Source organism: Pelecanus crispus, chromosome 1 (assembly GCF_030463565.1).
Source record: "Pelecanus crispus isolate bPelCri1 chromosome 1, bPelCri1.pri, whole genome shotgun sequence".
Lineage (NCBI taxonomy): Eukaryota > Metazoa > Chordata > Aves > Pelecaniformes > Pelecanidae > Pelecanus > Pelecanus crispus.
The window spans coordinates 57300040-57321188 of record NC_134643.1 but is presented as its reverse complement, the minus strand read 5'-3'; the positions used below and the strand labels follow the sequence as shown (position 1 = coordinate 57321188).

The following is a 21149-nucleotide window of genomic DNA, read 5'->3' as shown; positions in this document are numbered from 1 at the left end:
GGTTTTGTTCTCCCCCCCCCCCCCCCCCCCTTCCTTTCACTGCTGTCAGGGAGGGTGATGGCAATTGTTTGTTATTGGCTGTTAGAGCAGAGCAAACTGTTGGTCTCAACACTGTCTGCCTTGAAATCCAAGTAGCTAAACTGCAGGAGGCAACTTTTTTTTCTTCCTGCTAGGCAGGAAGCTAATAGCTTCCCCACAAATTGTACAGGAAGGCAGGCCGTGTGGTTTTTACTATTTATTCAATTTCTGGTATTAACACACCCCACAAACAAGTATTTAACTTGCTCAAAGCAGCCTTGGTCCGTTTCAGTTCATAATTAAGGTATTTTCAGTCAAACTCCCACAAAGTTTAGCTCATTTTACATAAACAGAGCCCACCCAGTAAAGTATTTCCATTCAGCACAATAAGCAGCCTGTAGCCTTCCACAGTGGTCATCTTCACAGAGCCTAAGCTACTTTTGGGTAAACTACTGTCATTCCAGTTCTCTTTGGCTGACTTCACCCATGGGTTAAGTGCTCATTCTTAGCAGAACATTACCACCACCTCCCCTGCCCTCCCAGCAGCAGCATTTTCCGGGTCTCCAGGGTACCACCCTCTATTAACTCTAGTCTTTTGCTATATTCTTCTCTGTTTCCTGTCAAAAGAAGGGCAGGTTTCTACCCCTCTGAGATCAAGCTCTCAGCCCAAGGAAGCAATACTTCTTGACAGGCATTCTCTCCTGCTTTCACTCTCTGAAGTCGACTCCCTTCTTAATTCAGGCAAGTAAAGACCTCCCCAGTTTTCCCTCCAGGGCAGGAGACCAAAGCTCCAGCTGAGTTTGTTGCTGCTGCGCTCAAGGCTTTTTGTGCCTGTAAATTCACTTCTACAGATCAGTGAAGACATTTCTTGAAAGCGACTGTCTCGATCTGGCAGGTTGGAAGCTGAAGGGGAAAGAGAGAATGGCAGGTCTAATTTCTCATTCAGCTTCAGAAGAGCAATGAGCACCAGCAGGATCCCCTAATCCCGCAAACATCCACCGGAAAGACTTTCTGCAGAGCAGGCTCTGATTGCAGCTAACTGTTTGTCCACCACGACAGGAGGCCCAGGCCTGGCTCACTGATTGATCCCTGTTCACAGACAGAAGAAGAGAGCATGAAATTGTAAACTGTGTAGAGAATACAGGAGTAAACACATAAAAATATAAAATCTCTCCCCCCTGAGTTACAGATCAGGTATGCAGTTTCTTCCCCTACCACAGCCTGCCCAGCACTTGCCCACACTCCTTTAAACCTTTGTCAACACTTGAAAATCAAGCACTTGCTTGATTTTCCACCTCCTGACTGTCCCAACATACTCCAGCTGTGAGAAAACACAGCTTTCACTGGTTTAGATCCGTCTTTCTCTTGCATTGTACCGAGGTGGGTCTTACGCCAAAACACTGCACGGGAAAGACTGTTTAGCTGCTGCGTAACCCTTGATGTGGTTCTCCCAGCTCTGTGCTCCTTGTACACTCACTCCTACCTGCAGATCCTGCACCCACAGTCTCCTTTAAATCAGCCTCCTGGGGGAACTCCACCACCCACCACAAAGTGTTCCAGTGAAAACACACAGCGAACACAGCGCAACCACAAGAACAATCTCGTTTCTCCCCTTTTCTACTCCTTTCATTTTGTGACTCTGTTTGCTTCACAGTCAGCTTAAAGCAATCAGTTCCCTGGCAAAGGGATGCTATTTTAGACACAGAACAAACCACAACGTTCACAAGGCTGTATGAATTATGCACATAGTTACCACAAGAGTGTAGGGTGCCTCTTTCTTCTGGACTTCTTCTGTGGCATTTGAAGTGGAAGCCTCTGCAGAGCTCGGACCTGTCGGTGATGTATCGACAAACGTTTCGTCCACGACTCGGAAGCGGATCTCCTCCCCAATGTCCATGTAAAGGTCATGGGCCCCTTCTTCCGTCTCGTATTCCCACACCCACACCTGCTCTGCTTCATCACTGGCCACGCCAAGGGTTAAGGATGGAAACAATCAGTATTCTGCCTGACAGATCACCTTCTAACAGTTTTGGGAATAGACTCAATTCAAACCCTTTCCACAATTATTTCTCAAACCGCAGTGCACTCTCCTAAGTCATCATCTGCGCAGTCCAGGACCCCCGTCTTGCTTCCGATTTTCCTGCTTCAAGATGTATGCTGCTGGGCAGAGTTGGGGTTATCTTCACCCTCCAAAAAAACCCCACCAAAACCCCCAAACCGAACAAAACCCCTCAAACCCAAGAAGACCTCGCCTACCACAAGTAAGTATATTACGTGCACCATGTATCTAGACATTACATGATGTGGTAAAACCGGCATTCTGTCTTCAGCAGCAGCCAAGACTAGAGGCAGGGATTACAGCGGGGTTGTTCAGGGGACATTGCCATTCAGTTCTACCAGCGGGCACAATGGTCCTGCAAAACCTAGTAAGCGTGAGGCCTGTCTAGCTGTGATAACAGTCTGCGGGACTTGCCTGACACAACAGCTTAGCTTCTGCCACCGAGCACCTTCATTGTTGCAGTGGTGAATGCCTGTTGGGCCAGCACTGCACAATCTTTTGAAATGAAGTAGTAAAATTATCAAAGGTGATCAAAGGATACAACTTAGCTGGCTGCTGCAGGGATTCTGGTGGGATGACAATATCATCAAAGAATCCAATAGAAACTGTGGAGAAAATAACTTGATTAAGACTGAAATGATTCTTAGCAAATGATGTACCACAGCAATTCCTAAAATGCATTTCTAGACTCATTCTCCTTCCTCTTTCAGGAAGGACATCCGAGATCACGCAGGAATTATTCTTTGAGCCACAACACTCAATTTCAGTTGGCAGCAAAGCAACTGCCCAGCTGAAAGTACATACAGCAACAGAGGGCACAGTCTTCATGCCCGCTGGGAAAGGAAAAGGCTGTTTGGAGCAGGATTGGAAATGAAAGCGTTCCAAGAAATGAGTCAGATGCTATAGAGGTCTGCGACAGAAAAGAGCTTAGAAATCACAGATGTAACATGTTAAATAAAGACCGATATAAAGTTAGAACAGCCCCCATCTCCCCCTTGAGATTTCATGATGCTGAGTTTTATCAGAGTGTGGACATGGCCAAATTCAGCAACAAATGCAGCCAAGATAATCTTATTGCCCTAACTTAACAACTGAGCAGAGGAGCTTGCTTGCATGTTAGACTCCTACAAGAAAAGAAAGCAACTCATCAATTATGTATTCCATGAATCTGACAGCACTTTGTGCTCACAAAGACGTTTCCCTGCCATGTTTTCAGGTACAGGAAACAATCATGAATTTGCACAGAACTATAGGGAAGATATATCAGAGCAACACACGCTGATACTACCACTTTAAAAAAAAAATAAGTTCTGTTAACTGAAGCGAGAAAATGAATCCAGTCTACGGTCCAGATGGGCTTGCCTGTTCTTCTCAGGCATGCACATGAATGACAGAAGGAAAGGGGAGTGCAGACAAAACCATCAAGGGCAGGGGAAGCTGCCAGGCTCAAACTACCAACCACCCTCAGGTCAGAGCAGTACTAGAGGCCAGTAATAGTCTTCAGACAGCACTATACCACCCAAAATCACAGTATCTCAACAGACCCAAGAGCTCTGCAGCTCACGTGTCCCTAACATTAGAAGTTGCGGTTTACCGTGAACGCCATCCTGACTGCAGCTTTTAATCTGTCCAATCAGAATCTCATCCAGGAAGGGATGGAAGACCACATAGCGGAAATGCACTTAAAAGAAAACAGATCATTAATGTTATGTCCATGTTAGTGAACTATACTCTTTCCACAGGGTGGCAGCCATTAAAAAAAAACCCACATCCTATATGCCTTCTAAAATGCTTACCCAGTTTCTTTTACAATTTCCTTACAGGCACTGATTCGATAGAAAAATGGGAATAAGAGTTCTGATTCCTAACTCTTTTGCATGAATTATGACAGCAGTTGACCAGCAGCCTCCTGTTCTCCACTCTTGAAGCTTACGAGACTTTAAGTTCACAGAAGGAAACTACAAATGAAGAATATGGAGCAGAACCTCTGCTTTAGTTATGATGTGAGCATTCCTGCACGATGCTTCACAGCCAAGAATATCAGTTGAAATTATACTTTCTCGTAATACTTCTGTTCCTTCTATCTTTGTCAGCAATGCTGTATTTTCTTTAAATAAAATATTTGCCATCAAATATTATCAGAGTAAATAACATTCTCTAATGTAACTGCATTTTTCATCCAGGTTAAATGAAATGTTGTTTCTAGCGTAATTTATAAATTAAAAGAATGCTGCATTTGGCTAATCTTAGCTAAGCAATGCTTTTGAGCAATTTACTATAATTTTAGCTGTCCATACTCTGTGCTGCTCTTTTGCATAAAATCAGGCAGTACATTAGAGAAAGAGTTATTACCAGACACAGCAGGATTTATTAAAGTGCTACCCCAGATTCTGAAAGCAGAAGACTTTTTTCCAAGCTCAGAGAAAATATATTCTCTTGTTTCAGTTCAAGGAGTAATTCAAAGTTAAGAAGCTGAATGGAGATTACAGCAAGCAGGAAAGCCTGCCATGCTCCTTCAGTATTAGAGAAGCTTTTATTTGCGGGGAGTTCTGTTGGAGTTAAAATATAGACACGGGGAGCCACATACAGTCAGTCCAGTTCCCTTCTAACAGGAAACATTTAATTTGCTCAAGCTACGCTTCGACATTGAAAACTGAAGCTAGAAAAAACGCATCTCCTTCCAGTTTAAAGAAACGTATTTTACCTTAAAAAAAATAGATGAAATTTGTTTTTATGCTTTTACTTTTTACTCAGACAGATTTGCCAAAAATCAAAGTAAAGAAATTAATCATCTCTTACTCAAAAAAACCCAAAAGTCACTAGAAATGTATGCTGAACCAGATCTGTCTTAGTCTCAAACAAAAATGTAACAAAACTTCCAGCTAGGAAAACAGCATCAAATGCTGTGCAAATGTTATATTTAGAAGCATGTTTCAAAATTCTAGCTAGGGAAAATAAGCTTCAAAAAGGAAAAATACTAGAGAAACACAGAACAATTTATACAACTTATTTTCTACGTGAAGATTTCCAATAATTTTAAATTAAATTAACCCCTTCCTTACCCCACCCTTGCAGCTCTAATTGTAGAACAGATGGACTGCTGGAGAAGGCAAACAGGACTGGCTATTTAAAGCTGTATTTGTACCCATAAAAATGCAAAGGAAAGAGACTTCTGCCACATTCCTCTTGCCCTCCTAACAGGAAGAGAGTTATGGCTATGAACTTCAGTAAGTTCCTTTAAACATACTTTCCCTAACAATTGAACTTAGTTTACGTTTCCAGATCACTAACATTCTGCAAAACTATATAACTGAGAACAAGAATATACCTTTGGTATGTGATGCACCATCTCCAGGGAATATGTATGAATCTTCCAGCTTTGTGATATCATACAGACAGATGCAGAGGCCGACATTGTATACAACCTGCTCAAAGAAAAAAAATAATTAAAAAAGCAATAAATCAAGCAACCCACCAGGTTAAATCAAGCAAACCATCAAATTTATACACTGTGCACACCTTTTCAAAAGAAGGCAAAAGAAGGGTGGCAAGATGGGAGGGAGGCTGTTTTGGTACACTCCTTCAACAACCCCAGCTCTAACCACACTGCATTGTAGGGGAACCCCTAACTTATTCAAGTGTTATGGGAGGATGTGTTTTCATTGCCACTGCAAAGAGCACCACTACAAACAGAAACCCTTGGGGTAATTGTCAGCAGTGACAGAACTTGACCTGCCAAGATAGTAAACAGTTGCCCACAGACATCATTCACCAGCCCCACAGCTTGTCCAAAGGCTAAACATACTTGTCACTAGTTACACTCTCAGAAGCCTCTAGGCTTGCCTTTGTCTTAAATTATATTAGCTCTGGGGAGAGACGAAGAGAACTCTTGGTTTCTCTGCTACTTCCGAGACAGCTTCACAGCCTACAAAATTTGAGGTGCCTACTAGTCATCAGTGGGTGAGGGAAGAGTTTTGCTTTTCATAACCTGTCTGTATAATCTGCTGTTTGCAACCCTTGATCACTTCAGGTTGCTCTTCTGACCTCCGTTCTCAAGCTGCATTTTGAGTTTTGCACCTGCCTCATGCTGAAAGCCGTATGCTAATCACAGTCCCAGGGGCTGCACAGGGAAACTGTTACCTCCTGGCCTATGACATAACACTTTTTTATATCCTGCACCAAAGACCAACTTCTTACTGCCACACTGTATTTAAAGTACTAAGCACAGACCAAGTCAGCTGTTAACACCTTCTCTTCCAGCATCACTGTTCTACATTTGTTTGCATCATCTTTTTTTAAAATTCCCCCACTGGCTGGATTAGTTTGCATCTGTTTTTCAGACTGCATTTCGGACTGCTACTCTACACACAAACCAGCAGTTACTCTCACTACTTCTCTTCCATGTTTCTCTGCCCCATCTGGCATCTCAGTATCTTCCCATTACTGCAGTAGCCATTAGAAAAAAGTCCCCTTTGAGATGATACACGACTGTCCCTTTATTTACAGTCTCTGATATTTCAGTCTCTGGGGATGACCTTCACATCTAAGCTACTCCGATACCTCACCCATACATCTCATTAGGACCAAATAAAAGGAAGAAATGGGGATGTTATGACGCCTGCATCAACCTATACATGACCCACACTTTACCTTATTGGCCAATTTCTTGTTTAGCTCTTCTGCAATGGATTCATTCAGTTTCCTTTCAAACTGCCAGGGAGGAATTCTTACTGTGTCAGTCATCTCTACCAGGACAAACATGGTGGCCGGGAGTGCCTCTGAGGAGAGAGAGAAGACACCAACAGTCTCAAGAACCGGCGTACTGCAGGGGCAACTAAGACCCCCAACAACTGATGTGGGGCGGGCCTGAGAAACCACCCGAACGTCTTTCACGGAGCTTAGGGGGGGCAGCACCCTAGCTATATCGATTGGGGGGGGGGGGAGTTGACGGCGGCCACGCAACGGCCGTTGGGGGACGGGGGGGACGGGGACTGAAGGCGGCCACACAACCGCTGTTGGGGATGGGCGGCCAGGCAGCCCGCCGTTGTAGGGAGCGGGGGCAGCACACCAACAGCCGCACCGCTCGGCAGCCGGGAGCCCGGAGGAGCGGGGCTGCGGGCGGGCGGGCGGGCCAGGAGCGCCTGAGGCCGCCGAGCCCAGCGGGGCTGCACCCGCTCCCTCACCCACCTGCCACGCGCAGAGCCCCGCCGCACGCTCCCCGGCCTCACGGCACTTCCGGCGCCTCAGCCAATCGCCCTCGCGGTGGGCGGGCCTGCGCCCTGATTGACGCACAGCGAAACGCTCAGCGGGGTGTGGGGGCGGAGCCCCGCCCCGCCCCGCCCCGCCCCGCCCCGCCCCGCCCCGCCGCCGCCATTTTGTCCCTCCTCAGGGCGGGGCGGGGCCGCGGGTCGTTACCTGCGTTACAGGTGCGGGGCCGGGCTGTGGTGGTGTCTGGTGGCCCCCGTGAGGGGGGTGGTTTTGGTCAATATAAACGTAGAACGCCCCTCAGCTCTGTACCTGTCCTTCCGCCGCCTCGGGTGTCTCCCCGGCCAGTGGTTGCGGTGCCGCAGCTATTGTTTCACCTGAAACAATCCACAACTGCAGTTATTGTCATTTCACTTACCGTTTTTTGTAAGCTTCAATTGCAACAGGGCAGCAGAGATCAAAGTTTGTGTCTTTCCGAGAGCCAGTATTTCACCTATTTGCCCACTTACACAGCAAAACTCTGTGGGTTTACAGACCCCTTGCGCATGGAAGGTGTTCTTCACGGTGGCAACTGCCCAATACTTAGATCAAGGTTATTATCAGGTACGAATTGGCATCAGGTAGAGCTGGAATAATTTATTCTAATAAATAAGATTTATTCTATATACCTCCTCCCATGGTATGATTTTGCAGGCCCTGGTGCATTCTGCAGTGAGGTAAGCAGCATGATGGATGGTAGAAAATGGGGGTGTACTAACATTTGAAATTAGTTGGGAAAAATGAAAGGAGGTTGTTTGAAGTGTGTTTAAAAAAAGATTCACCAGGAAAACCAAACATCTCTGGCTGACAGTCAAAACTGCACTGTCAGCATAATGGCTTTGATGCAAAGGCTAAGTGTGTCATCCCACACACCCCCCAGCAGCGCATAGTGGGACAGTAATGAGTGTTTTAGATAAGAAATCATTAAATGTTGAGCTGTCTTGGAGCAGGAAGGAGAAAATGAGGTTGCAAATACCATGGCTATGCCTCATTAACGAGATACCTGTCTTGGCCAAGGAGTTTCTGATCTCTTCGTAATTACTCCTGTTTCACCAGGATCTGTTGGGTTGTTGGGGTTTTTTTAGGTAAACATGGCTGGTCTGCACATGTTTGGCATGTTTGTATTAAATGGGGGGCCCAGAAACAAGTTTTCCCCTGTCACCTGAGAAGAGCAGCATTTTTCTTGGAGCAGCATCTACCATCTCAGCAAGGAGCTCTGCTGCCAACGCAGCAGACCGCCGCTCTATCAGAACACCTCAGCCCAAATCCCCAGCGTTTCTTGTTCTTCTTGTCCTACTTCAGGGAACCTTACAAAGGCTCCTTTCTCCTGCGCTACAGTCGCGGCTGCGCTAATCTCGGCGCGGCACAGTTTTGCTGGCACACGTGCCACATCCCTTGCTGTTCTGTCCTGGCCTCACGCAGGTCTGGCAGTGCGAGGTTTGACCTTTAGCTGAAGTGCAGGTTTTGCAGGTATCTGTAGCTACTTTTTCAGATGAGAGAATAGTTCCTGACCCTGTCCCTCTTCTGACGGCAGGGGAAGAAATAGCCTTGGTATCACACAAGGAGGTAGAAGTTAGACATTGTTGATATTGGCAAGGTGGTCACTCTGGATGCTTGTGTATATAAGAACTGTAAGGTTAAATAGGGGCAGGGGTTCAGGGGTATAGTAGGCTGAATACCTCGGAGAACGTGGGAGATAGAGACAAGTGGATTTGGACAGAGTCATATCACGCTTCCATTTCTAGCCCATTCTTGAGCTAAAATTTTTTGTCCTTCCAATAGCCATGCCCTGTCGGGGGCTGTTGGATGCCCAATACAAAGCGGATGCGTCTCCCTTCAGCCTGATCCACAGCCCCCAAAAACCAGCTGTGTGAGCAGCGGATCTGCAAGGCCTCACTTCATACTGGCTTGGCTTGTGTCTTACAGTTGGGTCTTCGGTATCTTGTAAAGTGCAGGCACCAAGCAAGCTCTTCTAGTGCAGGGACATGCAGAATCTCTCTCTCCTGTATCAGATCGCCAACAAGGGCTGAATGCTGCAGGCTGTTCCTCGGTAAGGATGACAGGATTCCTCTTCTCTACTCAGCTATGTATTTTGGTGAAACTTGCAGGTACTTTGATCCTACTCTGGGGAAACTGAATTGAAATGTGTGGAGAGAAAGCTGGCGATGGCAGTGTCAGATGAGCTTCATTGCCTTAGATACCAGGCTACAAACACCACCAGAGCTGAGTCTGACTGGCAATTTCTTAGCCTCTACCAGCAGCATCACAGCCTGCGGGAAATTATTTCCAGTCTCCCCCACTGCAGGTAGCCCCCCCTGGTCGCAAGTGGTGTGTGCCTGGGCCTTTGTACATGTGACGGATGTTACTCTATTACCACCTAGGTTTTCTCCCTGGAGGAATTCTGTGTTTCATAAGCACTGTTTCCAACATAAAAATATAAATGAAAGCCAAACTTTGCCGTGTAAAACATGAGTGTTGTCTCAACTCAGCTATTGATAGCACTCAGAGTTACACTATATTTAACACTGCAGCTAAAGTGTCTTGATGTTGGAGATTGTGTGAACAGCCTCGTTTTGCTGAGTGGTCTCTTTTTGTCCCAGTAGTACTGACACAATGAATATCCACAAATCTGCAGCGCCTGTACACACCTTTTCATACATAATAACAATGTCTCTAGAGTCTCTCTCAGCAGTATTGGGGCTTTTCTGACATTTGGGAGCATGGTTCTTGGTTGCTGGGGTTTTTTTGAAGTTTCAGCTGCTGGAGTCCAGGGATTGTATGAGGCTCTTTCTATCACTCAGAGAAAATCCCAGACATTTCTCATTCTCATGATTGTACAGAAAAACTGGAAAAATAGTATTTGAAGTTACCTGAAAGCTGAGAAACTGGGAGGAAAATGAAAGGAATCCACAAATTATTTTGTTTAAAATCTCCTCTGCCCCCACATCTCCATGGCTATTGGGGAAAACTGGCTCAGGGACATTGGAGGAGGTGAGTGGTAATTTGCATCTAGACTGTTTTGTCCCTCCTTTGGTTGACTCCAAAGGAATTATGTCTCTTCTCACGTACAAAGTCCTCCAAGCTCCTGCCTTTGCTTCTGTCTCTGCAGGCATCTCTGGCACCCCCACTCCCACTCTCTGATCAAAGCTTCCCCTCTTCTCCTTTTATCATTTTTGCATGCTTTAGACTCTCTGCCTCCTCTGCTGCAGTGCATGCCCAGAGCCATCTTCCAGTCAAGAGTACTTTGAGTTCCCCGTGCCTTTTCCGTCAAGAGCCTTTAGTGACTATGCAGGAGAGTCAGGTTCTGACGCTCATCTCCCCTGTTCAGTTTATATCATTTAACACGTGCAGCTGGGCATATGGCTAACCCTGGTGTACCGCGAATCAGGTGGGGAAGTACAGGTATTTACGATATTCAATGTACAAATGTTAAATGAATGCCTGGGGAAGAAGAGGGCATGCCTGTACCACACATCCCCAGCACTCTTCTGGCCTCCAGCTGTTTCCACCTCAGAATCCTCCTGGTCTGGATGTGTTGAGCTGTCCCCCAGGAGAGGATGGGCCACCTCAGGAGAAGCTCAGAATGGAGACTGAGAGCTGGCTGGGTTTCTCCTCACGTTCTTATGCAAGGTTTTGAAGGGTAGACTAGGGACCTGAGCCTTGTGGTGTCTGTAGGAGGTGAATGGGACTCCTGTTTTGTCATGGAAAACTGCTTGAAAAGCCACAAGCAGAGTGTGATGGGCAATGGCAGAACTCACCGGTACTTGGGGTTTCAGTGCTTCTTGGTGGTCTTGCCATGGGCTGGTCTCTTCTGTCTACAGAGCCTTTTTCTGCACTGTAGTTCAGTGACAGGAGAAACACAACTGCTTTGCAATCCGGTCCCTCTGCCAAAGCCCCTGGAACCGCCACGGATCAACACCCAACTACCTGGATGGATGGATACAGCCAGGCAGAGGAGTTGTGACCCTGTCTCCTGACTCTGTGCCATGCCTTGTGGCTTCCCATACAACTTATAGGCCACCCTGCAGCGCCGAGGGTCGTCGGTGGAACAGGTCCAGTTGGCATCATCGTGTTCAGCTACTTAGAATGACTGAAGGGAAGAGTCATGTTTAAGAAACGAAAAGCAACCCACAACCACCCCGTGTCACAAGACACCTGTGACAGCTCCCTGCAGCACTGACACTGTGCCACGGTTGTTTGGGGTTCTAGCAAATTTTATTCCAGGATGACAGGCACCTGTGTGGTAAGGTGCTGCTGTGGTCCACCCTTCTGCTCCAAAATGAACCCAATATCACCTAAATTCCCCCCAAAGGATGCCTACCTGGCCTGTTCTTAAAAACCTCCAGTGATGGAGACTCTGATGCTTCCCCAGGCAATCTACTTGCGTAATTAACTGTCTGTTCTGTTAGAAAGTGTTTCCTAATGTCTAGCATCAATCTTGCTCCTTGCAATTTAAACCCCGTTACTCCTTGCTCTATTCCCCAGTGGACACAGAAAACGATTGATTCCTGTCCCCATCACATCGCCCTGCACCCCCAAGAGAGAAAGTCTCGGGCCGATTTATGATGCTGCCTCTGCCCACGGAGATGGCTCTCCTGGGCACAGTCACGACAGCACAGGGGAAAACAGAAAGATCTTTTGGGGTTGGGGGGTTGGCACAGTGCTCTGCTAGAAATGAGACCCTTAGAAAGCACCTGGCTTTGTGACGGCTGCGAGCCCGGAGCAGGGGAGCGGGGCGGTAGGGTGGATTTGTGGCATGTGGCCCCCATGCTCCCCTCCTGTGCCGGTGGTGACCGCGGCACCCGTGGGTGCTGGGGGGCTGCAGGCTTGGGCAGGTGGGGAGAGCAGCTGCAGTGGCACCAGTGGGACTCGGGATGACAGGGGAGAGGTTTGATCCGTCGCAGGGGACCCATCCTAGTCCAGACCTGGCCTCCTGACCCCATTCCCCCTCTGGTGCCTTTCTACCCCCCTGTCCCGCTGTCCCTGCAGCCCGTGGGGCTACCCCCGTTGCGTCCGGCCGTGCCACCGATGAGCGTCACTGCGTAACCGGAGCGATGCAGCCCCCCAGGGCTGATCCTTGTCCCCTCCGGCCCCCCATACAGACTTGTTCCTTTAAGCCTAGCTCAGAAATGACCAGGCTGATCCCTCCCACCTGCCCGCTCCCCCTGGCCTGGCCCTGACGTCAGGGGAAGGCGTGCGGATGCGTATGTGTGTGTGTGTGAGGCGCACATCATACACACATCAGATACCGCAGATCCATCAGCAGGCAGCCGGCGGGCAGGCAGGCAGCTGGCCGGAGAAAGCCCCCCAGAGCCAGGCTGCAGGCGAGACCACTGCTCCTCGCAAGGTAGTGGAGGAGCGTTCGGCCCCGCTGAGCACCGATGCTTTGCAGAGCGCAGCTCCAGGGAGCCCGTCACCGCTAAAGGAGGTAAGGGGAGGCACAATGGCCATCCAGCTATTGTAGCTGGAGGTTAAACTTGGCGTACCGCCTTTTTCTTTCAAACCTGCTTTTTCCTTTTGATGGCGGAGAGGTGTGAGGGTGAAGCGCGACTTCCCTCCTCCGGTTTGGTTATTCCCCACCAGCCGCAGGAACAATAACTCCTCTGGGGGTGGTGGCAGCGGCATTGCATGTCTGCTTTGGCTGGGGGGCAAATCGCCGAGGCTTTGCCACAGACGGCTGAGATCAGCTGGGACCCAGCTCTCAGATTGCCGTGGTGGGGGGAGGCAATTTATAAAAAATCTGTCTTATTAAAGCAGGCTGATAATGACGGGGGCTTGATTTGGGGTTTGTTTGGGACTGGCTGCACTATCCATTCCTGCAGACAGCAAGTTAGATCCACAAAGGAGGAAGAAAGGACACAGATGAGGACATTTGCGCCAGGTCTTTGAACAGACACTATTCTAATTAAAAAAGAAAAAAACCACAACAAAACAACCAAATCCCACAAACTTGGTATTTGGGAGTGGTGATTCTGCATATATGCTTAAAAGGTAAATCAAGCCTCCATGATGGCTTCTCCCTTTGCTTCCCCTTTGCATCTGGCAGCCTGCTTGCTCTCCCCCATGGCCTCCCCAAGAATTGGGCAGCCCAGTACTGACTAAGGGAGCTTTTTATAATCAATCCATAAAGGTGACATTCATATTTTAGCGCTAAGCAGGCTGTATCGTAGGCGAGACTATCTCAGCAAAGATCCCTGGAGTTGTGAGCGTGATTGGCTTAGCTGGGGAGGGGACGCTGTCAGTGTGTATTCCCCAAAAACCGCCTAGTTTATTTTTCCTATAGTAATTTGTCTCAGCAAAGGGGTTTTTAACTTGCAGGGTAGGTAAGGAAATTGCTTTGCTTGGTATCTAAGTCTTAATGGCATGATCTGGTAACCAAAAAAAGGGGGGCCCCCTGCCCGAGAGGCTTTCATTAGCATTGGACAGAGACAGCATTTATAAAAACCTGCCAGACGCCGAGGCTTGAGCTTCCTCTGAGGAAGCAAGGATGGAGAAACGTAGCCCGGCGAGCGCTGCGGTGGCCCTGCTTGTGGTAACCCCTGCTTGGAGCCATCCCGGTTCCCCAGCTGGTTCCTGCCCTTCACGGCAGCCCCCCAGGAGATGCCAATTCGGGATCTCAGCTGGCCGCTGCAGTGTTGGTGGGTCCCTCAGTGTGTGAATGTGCCAAGCAGCTGAAAAATGGGATTTTTGTTTTTCCATTGAGCTCTGGGGACACGCTTCCGCGTCTGGAGGGGTGTAGCTCTTCTCGGTTTCAGCCCGTGTCTAGACAGGCTGGGTCTGGGGGGGCATCAGCCTCCCCGAGGATGGCGGCAGGCCAGAACATCGCTTTCCCCACTCTGTGGGGTGAGGAGATGGCTGCCGGCAGCTGGGTGCAGAGATGGGGTGTCTTTTTGGCATACAGAGACCTTTTTGCTACTGGGTTGGAAGGAGCAAGGAGGTAAACCTGACTCCTAAACTGGGACCGCTGGCAGTCGCGAGGGATGGAGCAAATGTGATGGCGAGCGGCAGGGAAGAGCCGGTGTGGAAGCTCGCCGGAAAAGGCAGCAGAGGGAAAATAACCTCCAGCTCCTTGGCTGGGGCAGGGGGAGCAGCGGCGCTTGGGAGACCTGAGCGTGGTGGCAGACAGCATCCGAGCCAGGGATTTGCAAAGGGACGTGGCGGCGTGAAAGGAAACGGCCTATAAAGGCGATGGCGGGCCAGCCGAAGGGTCACGTCCAGAGCCGGAGTGTGACAGCTGCCGGCAGAGCGACCACCCGTCCGTCCGTCCATCCATCCTGGGCAGCCCGGGGGTTCTGGTGGATGGGAAAGAGCACAAAGAAGCGCCACGCGGGAGGGCCGACTCGCTGAGGGCGATTAAGCCAATTAAATATGTATTCCCCCACCCGGCCGAGGGATGCGTGAGGGGTTTTTCTTCGCTGCCGCTAATGAACGGGGAGTGGCAGGCAGAGGCTGGTGCCTCTTCAAAAGGCTTCTCCCCCCCTTCTGGGGGACCTTGAAAGGCTGTTTAGTTAAACAAGGTCACAGGCAGCACCCAAGTCAATGTGTTTGGCTTTAAAGAGAGGGAGAGAGACAGTGATTTTATTTGATAAACGGCAGACCTTTCAGTCGCTGGTGATGAATGGGGTACTTGGATCTTGAGATAAAAGCTGATGTGTCTACTGCCTGTCTGCCTTAATTGGCCAGGGTTTCCTGCATTCGCCTGTGAGCGCTCCCGACTGTCAGCTTGGCTTGGAAGCCTGCCCTCCGAAAAATATAAAAGCAAAGCTGTCTGCTGCTGCCAAAGGAAACCCTGTCACCAGAGGGCTCTGGGTTTTTGCTCAGAGATGGTTTCTTTGGCGGGGGGGAAGACGGACAGGGTGGGGGGTGTTTCTTATGAAGAGCATCCATTCCAGGGAGCGCTGGGCTCGGTGCCGCTTACACCCGTCCTTGGCTCGGAGGACTGTCACCCCGGGGGACCCTCAGAGCAAAGCCACCGAGGGGAGACAGGGAAGGAGCGAGGTGGAGGTCTGGCAGCAGCAGTGGAGGGTGGGTTACGCTGGAAAGGCTTCCCGTGCCCCGTGGCAGAGCCAGGCTGCTGCAGCCTCTGCTCCCCTCCTCAAGTGACCCGGATTTCGTCCCTGCACTGTGTACGTGCGTGGGGTGGACACGGTGTTGTGGGTGGTGTCTGCCGGGCCGGGAGAGACCTGGGGTGGGGAGAGATGCTCTCAGCCCCGGTGGAGCTTAGCATGATGGCTGGTGGTGGAGGAGAGGGGGAAAATGCCTCTGTGCCCCAGGTGCCCCCTCCTTGCCACCTGCTGGGGCTGCTGCGTGGAGAAAGGGCTGGGGAGAGGATGGGGGGGGGGAAGAACCGGGAGGGAAGGAGGACAAGAGAGGCTTTCCCTGCTCTCCGCCTGGGCTGGGAGGGGAGGAGACACCGGCGAGGACATGCTCAAGTCTCCCTTCTTCTCTCAGCCTGCTTTTGCTGTGAGTTTAATTTCCTCAGTCCCTTTGTTTGCTGTGGGGATTTAAATGAGGTGGGAGGAGGATACCGCCCCGGAGCCCCCCGTGGTGCCTAAGCTCCCACTCAGCCTCAGCTTCACCAGCAAAGCCGGGGCGTTCAGCCACCAGGCCCCAAGGCTGACCCACAAATTTGGGGTTCTTGAGCTGGGCGCTGGAGAGGGACAGAACGCTGCTGGCCGTGGGAGCCAGCCTTGGCATGGCCGCAGGACGGAGGTCTCTGCTTCAGCCCCAGCTCCAAGCAGGAGTTTGGTGCAATGCCTCATTAGAGCAGGCTGCTCAGGGACGTGTCTGGGGGGGTTGCACACCCCCGAGGACGGGGATCCCACAGCCTCGCTGTGCCCTGTCCCTCTGCTCATCCCAGTGAGCTGCCACGCTGCAGCAGGGCTCTCCCCCACATCCCCATGGGCCAGCTGCAGCCCCCCTAAAGTGCCTGTGGGTGATCGCACCCGGCTTGTTCTCCCACGTGGGGCAAGCTCAGCTCGTGGGGGCAAATGGCAGCCCGAGGAGGGCACCCTCCGCTGCTGCCCTTGGGCTTCAGGACCGGGCTGTCTGCCGCCTCTCCCCCAGCGATGCTCAGTGTGCTCCTGCTCCCCACCACCGCTCATCCCCCAAACCGGGGAGCCTTCCAGGGTACCCCAGCCTGGGCTGGTCCCACAGATGAACCTGGGGCAAACCCACTCTTGGTTGCCACTTCATCTGCCCATGCCATTTTGTCCCTGCAAGGCTCCCCCTCTTGCATGCCCCTTCCCCTTCACCTCTTATTTTTTTCTTTTGCCTCTGGGAAACTTCCATTTTTCCAGCCCCTTGTGGACCCGCCGGAGGAAGCTCTTTCTCCTGGTGCCAACCAATCCCCTCAGCATACTAATAGTTTGCTCCAAGCATCGTTATTCAGGTTAAATACCCTCCATTGTCCCTAATCTGGTGGGGGAACCAAAAGGCCTCGTCAGCGAAAGCGCACACAGAGGAGGCGCGCTGTGGTGAAGCCATTTTCATAGTGGCAGCTCCATGATGTGGCAGAGAACGGAGGGCTGCTTCCCCCAAATCGTCCCACTCGTCCAGCCCTGACACCTCCTGGGAAGGTGCCGGATCCTGTGGTGACGCTTGGAGACCACATCGCTTTTTGCTGCCCAAAAGCGGCCAGGCTGCTGCTTGCCAGCGCAGGCAGGGCAGTCAGACGGGGGGCACAGATGTGAGCAGAGAAGCAGCTCGGTGCCTGCCCCAGCTTTTGGGTGTCTCGCTTGGGTGCTCCCTGAGCCTCTCCGAGCTGCTCAGGCATGGGGGAAGGAGATGCTGAGCCTGGGCACGGGGGCAGGAGATGTTAAGCCTGGCGGGCCGGGAGCCGAGCAGCCCTGGTGCGGGGTGGGCCGTGGAGCAGAAGGCAGGCACGCGTGCTCCAGTCGCTTCATGGCAGAGAGGAGCCGCTGAAGCGCATGAAGGGTTCGGTGCAGGGGCGGATGGGAAGCCAGTGAGGGGAGAGACGTTTCGGAGGGGTTTGCAGCCATGGCTGGAAGTCATTTTGGAAGGCAGGAGGAAAGTGGTGGCTTAAGCCTTGGGGTGGGACTCTAGTGTGGCCTCTGCTGCCTGGACCTCGGGGTGAAGCTCTGCAGGGCTGAGAGGGGGAAGCTGTTAGGACACTAGCTGAGGTGTGGATGGGCACCAAAGCTGGACTGGCAGCAGTCAGGACCTGTGGCAGGCAGACTCCCTCACAGGGGAAGCAAGTGGAGGTGGGCAAGGGGAACAGGAGTCGCCTGGTCCCTCCCTGAAACTTCAGCTGCTCTAGAAACCTTTTCCCATGTCCTTGGTGCCTGCTAATTTCAGAGCGGAGGTGACCCCCTTTCGCACATCCCCCCAGGGCCTCCGTGTCTCAAGGGGCTGTGGATGAGTCAGAAACCAAATTAAATATTCTTCAGGTTTCCCAGTGTGTGCAGGTGTCGTCCCAAAAGATGCCACATGCCCCAGAGGGGCGGGAAGGGCTGGAGGGGGTGGCGGGGAAGGGGACGATAACTCCATGGGATGTCGGGCTCCTCAGCTCCGGGTGATGGGGAAACCCCCGAGCCTGAGGGGTGATGGGGATGGGTGAGCCCCCACCCAGCACACCCAAAGAGCGGTGCCCCCAAGCAGCCGCTGGCATGGGGCACCCCATGACAGAGGCACCCAGCATCAGATGCAGCGACTGATGGGAGAGAAATCGGCAGAGCAAGGCTTTCTGAGCAAGCGGCTGCAGTGCTGATCATGCACCAGAGCATCTCACTGGGAGGCTTAAAAATGCACAACCCCCCCCAGTTTCATGCTCGGGGTGGTTTGGCGAGGACAGCTGTGCCCACGCTTGCTCTGGCTCCTGCTCTTGGACAGGCGACCTGGCTGTCAGGCCACGTCTTGTGTCTTGCGCATCCTCCAGCAGCCAAAGCTTGCCTGCCCCTTGGGGCTTTAACTCCTTGCAAACCACACGATGCCAGCCAAAAACCGGAGCCTGATGACTGCAGCGGCAAGAGGTTGTGCTTGTGTCATGGCTCATCTGAGGTGCCCGAAGGATGTGTGTGCTGTTGGCAGCCTGGCAATAGCCTCCCGGTGTCCCTTCCCGGTAGGGATGTGCCCAGGGAAGGCAGCAGCCGCTGGCTGGGGCTGAGGTTGGGTCCTAAATCCCATCACGCTGAGGCAACCTTCAGCGGTGGGGAGACCTCAAACCCCTGACCTTGATCTACCTGTTGTCTCAGCCTTTTTCCTTCACCCTTTTAGCAGAAATCTCAGGCTGGGGGGAGATCTCAGAGGCCAGGGCTGGGGGGGCTGGGTGTGTTGGCATTGCGTGAGCATCCTTCCCAAAATGGTCCATCCCTGTGGCAGCCTGTGCTCAGCTGCTCCTTCTCCCAGGGTGTGGGGTTTAGCGACTTCATCTCTAATATGTGGGATTGTCCTGGAAAATGAAAGATGAAGACACAAACCAGGCTCTTTCCTTCCCTCGGGATTGATTTGCTGGAACTTCCTGGGTTGCTCCCAGCCAAGATGGGCTTCCCAGGGCAATTCCCAGTGCCGGGGGCTGGTGTCCGGTACCGAAGGCTGGCAGCATTCTGCCTGCCCCCACAGATGTGGGGCCAGGAGCAGAGGGGGCAATTCCTGACAGCAAACTGCCCTTGCCAAAAGCCCCCCTGGGGGGCCTGTAACCACCCCCCTCTTTGCTCCCCAGGTCACAGGCAGCAGACCCACGCACCCGGGCACCCTTTCTCCTGCGGCCCGCCCACCCGTCCCCAAAACGGAGGAGCCCGCCGGCCCCACCATGTCGTCAGACCCCAGCGCCCCGCCGGCGGTGCCACCCCTGCACTCCCCCAAGTCGCCGGTGTGGCCCACCTTCCCCTTCCAGCGGGAGGGCAGCCGCATCTGGGAGCGGGGCAACCTCCTGCTGCGGGACCTGCCCAGCCCCCTCCCCACCAAGAGGACCAGGACCTACTCAGCGTAAGTAGCCGGGACGTGGCGAGCGGGCTTGGGACTGTCCGGTTGAGCCAAGTGAGGACCGCGGTCACCAGCAGCGCCTGCAGAACCCCCTTTACGCCTGGTGCACGTCACCATCACGGCACCCAGCATCGCCGCACCCACCTGCCTGGGGTGCTGTGGGTGGGTGCCACGTGCTCTGCCAGGGAAGGCCATGTTTTCATAGCAAACCTCTCCCCATGCTGCCCCCCGGGCGAGTGCCACCGGTGAGACATCTCCGTCCCTTTCCTTCCGCAGGACGGCACGTGCCTCCGCCGGACCCATCTTCAAGGGCGTCTGCAAGCAGTTCTCTCGCTCCCAGGGCCACGGGTTCATCACCCCCGAGAATGGCACAGAGGACATTTTTGTCCACGTGTCTGAGTAAGTCTGGGGGTCATGTGGTGCTGGGACACCCTGGGGGAGCTGTGCCATTGGCATGGGGCTGGAGTGGGGATGTCTCCATGGGGTGGGAATGGGGCTCTGCCTGTCCTCTACCCCACCTCGCCGATGGGTTTTCTTTCCCAAGGTGCAGCTGGTGGGTCGGGTGCCTTCCTTGGTGCTGGTGGTCTGGAGCGGGGATCTGGCTCTTGGCCCCAGCCCCACCGCTTCTCCTCTCCTCTCCCGCAGCATCGAGGGGGAGTACGTCCCGGTGGAGGGGGACGAAGTGACGTACAAGGTCTGCCCCATCCCTCCCAAGAACCAGAAGTTCCAGGCAGTGGAGGTGGTCCTCACCAACCTGGCGCCCCACACGAAGCACGAGACGTGGTCCGGCCAGATCATCGGCTCCTAGGCGCCCGGGGGGGGCCGCCGGCCGCTCGGCCCCACGGAGCAAGCCTGCCCGGCCGCTCGCAGGGGCCGTGGGGGGAGCCGAGGTGGCGACGGGGCCGGGGCTGCCCCCAAACACGCAGGCGTTTGCGTTCGGTGTCTTTTATAAGGTTACGGTTTCCTTTCTCTGTGTGTGTTTGTAAATGTCTGTTGAGGGGGACGGGGGAAGCAGAGCCCTCCCCTGCCATCCCCCAGTTCCGGGGGCAGCGGCGAGCTCTGTGTCCCCTTTCTTGCCCCCGAGGCCATGGGGAGCAGGGGAACCAGTCCTACCCCCCGGCCCCCCTGCTGCCCCGGGCTGAAGCAGGTGCTGAGAGCAGAAGGGTGCCAGGGGGAGGCTGGTGGGGCTCAGCTAGTCCTCCTGAACCCCTCTCCGGCAAGATGGGCACACTGCTTGGTCCCACTGCCCGCAGCATGGCAGCAGCAGGGCATGCCGTGGGGCTGGGGGGAAACGGGGCGGCGTGGGGCGGCGTATCACTGTGCGAGGACTGGGTGGCTGAGACCCATCCCCATCTCTGGCAGCTCACGGCACCCGCCTGAGCCACATCCCTCCATCAAAAGATCTCAGGTCAGCGGTGCCACGGGGAGGCGAGTGGCTTACAGAAAGAAAAAATTTAGTTTTAAGGGGCAAATGGCTGCTGGCAAGGCGCCGGGGGCGCTTGGCGTTGTGCCCAGGGGCTGCGCCTGGGCGTGGGGCAGGGGTGCACTTTGCACCTCTGTGCTCCCCACTGCCGCCGGGCCGGTAATGCACTTTCTTGGCTCGGTGCTGACATGGTTTTGGGGAGACGGCTGCCTTCTCCTCCTCCCCCCCTTGTCCCCCACAGTCCCCTGGGGAACCCCCCCCTTCCCACATGCACGTGCATGTGTGTGTGTGTGCACGCATGTGCGTGCATATCTGTAGCTTGCCGGGGGGGCAAGGGGCTGAGGGGTTTGAGTAGCCTTGGCTGTGGGGTGAGCGCAGCCACCTCCTCCCCAGCCCCTCGGTGTAGGCAGGGTCTTGTATACAAAGCACAAACTTCGTTTTTGGTCTTCTCCGACATACCCT

At 52.8% G+C, this 21149-nt stretch overlaps 2 protein-coding genes across 2 annotated transcripts; one reads left to right on the top strand and one right to left on the bottom strand.

Moving 5' to 3' along the window:
* Positions 1 to 230: 230 nt before the first annotated feature.
* On the bottom strand, positions 231 to 7285 carry POLR3H (RNA polymerase III subunit H). Its single transcript, XM_075723586.1, has 7 exons — positions 7265 to 7285; positions 6728 to 6855; positions 5406 to 5502; positions 3672 to 3758; positions 2619 to 2682; positions 1772 to 1979; positions 231 to 1107 (listed from the first exon to the last, which is right to left on the bottom strand). The coding sequence occupies exons 2-7, from the start codon at positions 6836 to 6838 to the stop codon at positions 1054 to 1056; spliced, it is 621 nt and encodes a 206-aa protein (XP_075579701.1). The 5' UTR covers positions 6839 to 6855; positions 7265 to 7285; the 3' UTR covers positions 231 to 1053.
* Positions 7286 to 19091: 11806 nt separating this feature from the next.
* Positions 19092 to 20072, top strand: CSDC2 (cold shock domain containing C2). The gene is made up of 3 exons (XM_075727629.1): positions 19092 to 19267; positions 19541 to 19663; positions 19910 to 20072. The coding sequence occupies exons 1-3, from the start codon at positions 19092 to 19094 to the stop codon at positions 20070 to 20072; spliced, it is 462 nt and encodes a 153-aa protein (XP_075583744.1).
* The last annotated feature ends 1077 nt before the right edge of the window (positions 20073 to 21149 follow it).

Bases quoted from the DNA above. Each gene is read 5' to 3' on its own strand.
- POLR3H (XM_075723586.1), bottom strand. From the start codon at position 6,838: ATGTTTGTCCTGGTAGAGATGACTGACACAGTAAGAATTCCTCCCTGG. The intron at 3,759-5,405 runs GTATATTCTTGT...TTTTCTTTTAAG, and splicing joins TGGTGCATCACATACCAAAG to TGCATTTCCGCTATGTGGTC. The intron at 2,683-3,671 runs GTAAACCGCAAC...TTTTCTCCACAG, and splicing joins CAGTCAGGATGGCGTTCACG to TTTCTATTGGATTCTTTGAT.
- CSDC2 (XM_075727629.1), top strand. From the start codon at position 19,092: ATGTCGTCAGACCCCAGCGCCCCGCCGGCGGTGCCACCCCTGCACTCC. The intron at 19,268-19,540 runs GTAAGTAGCCGG...TTCCTTCCGCAG, and splicing joins AGGACCAGGACCTACTCAGC to GACGGCACGTGCCTCCGCCG. The intron at 19,664-19,909 runs GTAAGTCTGGGG...CCTCTCCCGCAG, and splicing joins ATTTTTGTCCACGTGTCTGA to CATCGAGGGGGAGTACGTCC.